General features: G+C 37.2%; 1 protein-coding gene across 2 annotated transcripts; it reads left to right on the forward strand.

Annotated features, from left to right (window-relative positions):
* Positions 1–1,695: 1,695 nt before the first annotated feature.
* LOC129291545 (F-box/kelch-repeat protein At3g24760) lies at positions 1,696–5,007 on the forward strand. Of its 2 annotated transcripts, XR_008588702.1 has the most exons (3): positions 1,696–3,058; positions 4,283–4,407; positions 4,512–5,007. XR_008588702.1 is itself a non-coding variant. In XM_054928974.1 (2 exons), exon 1 carries the CDS (start codon positions 1,734–1,736, stop codon positions 3,030–3,032), a length of 1,299 nt encoding a protein of 432 aa, XP_054784949.1. In that variant the 5' UTR covers positions 1,696–1,733; the 3' UTR covers positions 3,033–3,058; positions 4,512–5,007. The 2 variants fall into 2 exon arrangements, 1 of the variants encoding a protein (XP_054784949.1); XM_054928974.1 differs by lacking the exon at positions 4,283–4,407.
* Positions 5,008–5,250: the final 243 nt, after the last annotated feature.

Genomic DNA, 5,250 nt, shown 5'->3' on the forward strand with positions numbered 1-5,250 from the left:
ATAATTAATTTCCATCACTTCTTTTTTCATTATATTAAATGATGGGTATTTTAAAAAATTTATATTTTTATTTTGAAAAGATAAGGTTGTTAAGTGTATTCAATGGGGTTCATTTGTATGTGAAATTTTATCTAAAAGTGTTTTATAATTTGGGATGGAGGGAGTATTAGATTAGAATGGCCAAATTAAATATGTATTGTCCAAATTGGTGATGAATAAAATTATTAAAAATTTTATAATTATTATAAAATTTTATTTTTAAAAATATAAAAAATTGGAGCTTCCATGCTTAATTTGAACCATCCAAATCTTGCCATGTGGTGCAAAAGAGGGGTAGTGGAGGGAAGACTCAAAGGTGAGAAGTCAACTCCTAATGCCCTATTTAGTATGGAGAAATGATTTTGGTAAAAAGAAAAGTGAAAATGAAAATGAAAGTAAAAGCAGAAAAGGAGGTGGAAGTAAGGTTTAAAAGTATATTTGTTACGTAGATGAAAATGTGATAAAAATTTTATTTAATATTATTTTTTATATTTTAAAAAAGACTAAAATACCCCTAAAATTTAAAAAAAATCCAAGAAGCTTCATCTAACAACTACCATTCCAGAAAATTATCAATCCAAAACTCGATAACAATTAATCCTAAAGAAAATTGCATTATTCCAGACAAAAAATCAAAGACCAAAAAGCCACAAAAGAATTGAAGCAAATCAAAGAAGATGAAGGAGAAAGAGATTTGAAGAAGAAGTAAATCAAGTCCAGAAAGATAAGAGACCAAAAGGGAAGCTATGGCAAGAGAAAGTCAAATGGTCGAGAAGCAACTCATTGGAACAAGCAGCAATAAAAGAAAGATAGGTTCTTCAAAAGAGATTGGGTTTGTGGGTTTCTTTGATTTCTTGGTCTATTTCTCCTAATACAGGCTCAATTAACAACAATTGTTATCACCTTCCTCATTTTCAATGGCCCAAAACTAAAGGACCAACTTGATAATGTCAATCGCTATGCTAATTGTCATTTTGATGACATTGAGAATGAGATAGATGAGTATGATTTAGGCAATGAGCTTGTTCCATAGTCGATGGGCATCAACTTTGATGGCAGAGGTGTCACTGTTGCCTCCATCAAAGTCTTTCACTAGCAAGGGATTTGTAGGAGATTGAAGCACCATTGCAAGTGAGAGGAGAAACTTAAAGGGAAAAAAATGGCAAACAAGGAAGGAAGTGAGAGGAGGAACCCAATTCCATGGGGCATGGGAAAGGATTTGAGTTCCATTATTTTTTATGGAAATAATTTCCTTAAAGAAATGGGATCTAGCATGCCAAACATCTTATTCATAGGATTTTATTTCCATTTTCACTTCTCTCCTCCTAATTCTACTATACCAAACGAGCCATAAAAGTTTAAAATTAATTTTCCAACTTTGAAAAGGAGAGCAAAAGAAGGATCACTATAGATTTGAAATCTTAAGTTGATTTTGATAATTCAAATTTAATAATTTTTAAAAATATATATTTAATTTAAATGATTTAAATTTATAGTGACTAAGTAGGGAAAGAAAAAGGCAGTAGAAAGAAACCATCCCCGGGAAGTTTAGGTGGAGGGATGAGGAGAGGGGTTTTGGATAATTTAGTAATTTTAGACAAAGTATTTGAGAAAGATCATGGAGATGTGGATCTGAATCCTGTCTTGCCAGCTACTACATGCCATGTCAATGATCCCTGGTGCCTCATAAATAAATGAAGCCAGGCCATCGCTCTCTCTCTCTCTCTTCCGGTTCTGTGCTCTCCCTCATCTATCGACCTAATCTTCCGTTCACGCCTAATTCCATCATCTTCCCAACGAAAAAATCTCTCTCTCTCTCTCCTCTCATCACTCGGATGACAGAGTTCACTCACCTGAGCTCAGACCTCATCGAGCTCATCCTCTCCTTTCTTCCTATCCCCACTCTCATTCGCGCCTCTACTGTCTGCAAGCTCTGGTACTCCATTATCTCCTCCCCTACTTTTTCCTCCGTCACCCACTCTCGCTCGCACCATAACCAACCCTGGTTCTTCCTCTACGGTTTCCACAACATCTCCTCCAAGAACAATCAGTCCTTTGCCTTCGATCCCGTCTCCAATCGCTGGCTTCGCCTTCCCGCCTTCTCCTCCCTCCAACCCCAACAACCATCCATCACTTCCTTCATGGGAACTAATGGCTTTTTCTTCCTTACTGCTCCCAAATTCTGCTATTCTCGAACCCTTAATCCTCATTGGCGTGCCACTCCTCCGCTCCATTTTCCCCGGACTAACCCTCTTTTGGGTGTTTTCAGTGATGGCAGTGATTCCTCCCCTAAGTTTATTGTCGTCGGCGGGGTGAAGTTTATCGGGAATTTGGTTGATATTGAGGAGCGATTGGATTTGGAAATTTACGATCCTCGTTCGGACTCTTGGGAGCTTGGTCCTCCTTTGCCGGCGGATTTTAGATCTGGCAATTCGTCGTCGTCGTTGTCATCGGCGTTGTTTGGAGGCCGATTTTACGTGCTTGGGATATCTTCGTGCTTTATTTCCTCATTTCATTTGCGTGAACGTGTTTGGAGCGAGGTTCAGACGCTTAGGCCGCCTGGGGTTGTTTTCTCGTTCTTAATTGCGTGCAGGGAAGTGCTTGTTTTGGCTGGTATTCGTAACGCACCTCTTGGACCGTCCTTTCATTTGTGGAAGGTTGATACGAAGACGATGGAGTTAAGTGAGATTTCAGTGATGCCCCATAATTTACTTTACAGCTTGTTTGATAGTGATGAGGACGACAATTTTGCAAGTCTGAAATGCGTGGGGTTGGGGGATTTTGTATATGTTTTCAATGAAGATTATCACAGGGTATATCCAGCTTGTCTTTGTGAGATTGATAGTAAGTCGGTCAGGTGCAGTTGGAGAAGAGTGCCCCATTTGCCACTACCTGTGAACAAGTTCCACAAGGTCACTAGCTTTTGTTCAACTGTTTCACTGCATAGTATCTTGGGTGAACGAGGACATCCTGCCCTTCTACAGTCTGCCTGATTGTTCATTCCCTACCAGGGACCACCGTATGTTAACAATCCCACCTATAGTATCACTATCATTATGTATTTTGTGAAGATTATTTCATCTCTCTTTTTTATCTGAATTAGTTGTTTAATCTGAATCTATTTTTTTTTATTTAGATTAGTTTAAGCTTTGTGTTTATTGTGATGATGAACTACTCTGCTCTTCTAATCGTACTATCTTAAGTGATGGGTACCTCATGGGTCTTGTGCGTATCATATTTTATGTTAATATCACATACTGCAACTTAAGAGATAAAGCTAAGTGTTTCAGCTAATCAAATAGATATAAGAAACTTATCTGGCTTCCTCTTTAAATAGAGGTTGATGTGTCATAGGTGGAGGGAAAAATTATTGTCACTAGTCAAAGAAGATATTTCACTTAGTCGGATGAGAGTCATTGTTGATGTTAGCTGTAGAAGATATTGTCAAGTTTATGTTTTCTTATGGGACTAGTAGTGTTCTAGAAGGATGTTATTGGTTGGACCGGTGCAACCAGAAGTAGGATTTCTGAAGATATTGCTTTCTTGGCAAAACTTTCATCAAGAGACGGCACATTGCTAATGGACTTGTTTCACTTGTGGAATGAGATTTAAGGTCCTTTTCAAATTGAATTTTTTGTAAAATATTATATTGTGTCAGTCCCATATTGGTAATTAAATAATCTATGTACTTTCATGAGTTCTTTTGGAGGAAAACATATGTTTTGAGGTCCATGTTGACATTTGTAACAATTGATAGCATATGAAATTTAAGCAGTTTTTTGTTGCCCGCACAATTAAGTTTTGTCTGCGTGTGTGTGTGTGTATTTTCATTTTACACAGAATATGCCTGTGCATTTTTTTCCCCATGAGAAAATAATGCTCAGAAAACATGGGACACTATTGGGGCAAAAAAGTTTTAATCTTAGGCAACATGTTATCTATTTCATCTTTCATCATGTTTTGCTGGTTGTGTGTCAACAATATTGATGCCACTAAATCCATGTTAAGTATATTTGGCAGCACAGGCATCTTTGATAAAATATCTAAAGGAGTGCATGTTTATGTTTGGCATCTGTGCACTTATGATTGCTATGTATTTACAGAGTAGTCTAAAGTTTATAATTAACTGCAAGGTTCTATAGTTGTGTCTGCATCTAACTTTCTTTCTCGCCCCTGTAATTAAAATTAAATTATTAACTAAACAATCATCTTGAAAATGTTGGTATCTCTTTAATACTGGAAGTCATAGGAATTGCTGCCGTTGATAGAGAGCCTGAGGAGTCAGAGACATGATTCATGTCTTCATATTGGTTCCAGTGTTGTAGCTGTTGAATCTTTGTTCTTCTATTAGAAGGCTAGAGACATGAAGTGTGTTTTCTCTATCTTCTGTTTTCTACTTTTCTGTAAATTGTATAATTGATTGAAGAGTCTTACCTTTCTATTGTTGATTCGTAATTAACTTTTGATTTCAGTGCATTCAGCAGATAAAAAATATGAAGCGATTCCTTGCGTAAACGCTAAAGCATGGGTTGGGATAACCATTTGTTCAAGAATATATTTATATGGCTGCTATACCAACCTTGTTCAAATTCATCATTCTCTTCTCACATGACCAGAAGCTCTCTTTCAACAATAATAGTGGATGAAACAGCAGGCGCGTTGCCTGGTCTGTGTGGCAAATAAATAGTATGTAAATGTAATTTGACTGTGACAAGTGAATTATATTATTTGTATATTACTATGTTGTACTATTATGTTACAGTATTACCGGTTCTTTTCTTTCTTTCCAAGCAACTCGGCAAGTTTAGCTAGGTGAGGGTTCTGCTTTGAACTCTTGTAATGTTGTGAATCTCTTCATTGTATGTAGAAACATTGTGTATCCTCACGTTTTTCGTATCAAGCAAATTGATGTATGACGGGGCCGCTCAGCTCTTTTATATGATAAAATTAGACGTTCTGTTCTGTGTATGGATTCTTCGCTTCATAAATTGAAGATGCAATCGAACGTATGATCCGGTGAATTGAAGCGCGCATGGGTTCTGGCAGATTAATGGACCACTTTGTCCGAGTGAGGGACCTTGTTTGGACCAAAACAAATTAGCCATTGAGTAATAAAAAGAACATCGCTGCCAATCACCATAGGGAAGGTCGTAGCCTCGTGCAGGATCAGGGGCCACTTATCTTTATGTTAATGCAAGAACAATAAACTTA

This window comes from Prosopis cineraria, unplaced genomic scaffold (assembly GCF_029017545.1).
Source record: "Prosopis cineraria cultivar Desert tree isolate PC_DT_omini unplaced genomic scaffold, ASM2901754v1 PC13, whole genome shotgun sequence".
In the NCBI taxonomy this organism is placed as follows: domain Eukaryota; kingdom Viridiplantae; phylum Streptophyta; class Magnoliopsida; order Fabales; family Fabaceae; genus Prosopis; species Prosopis cineraria.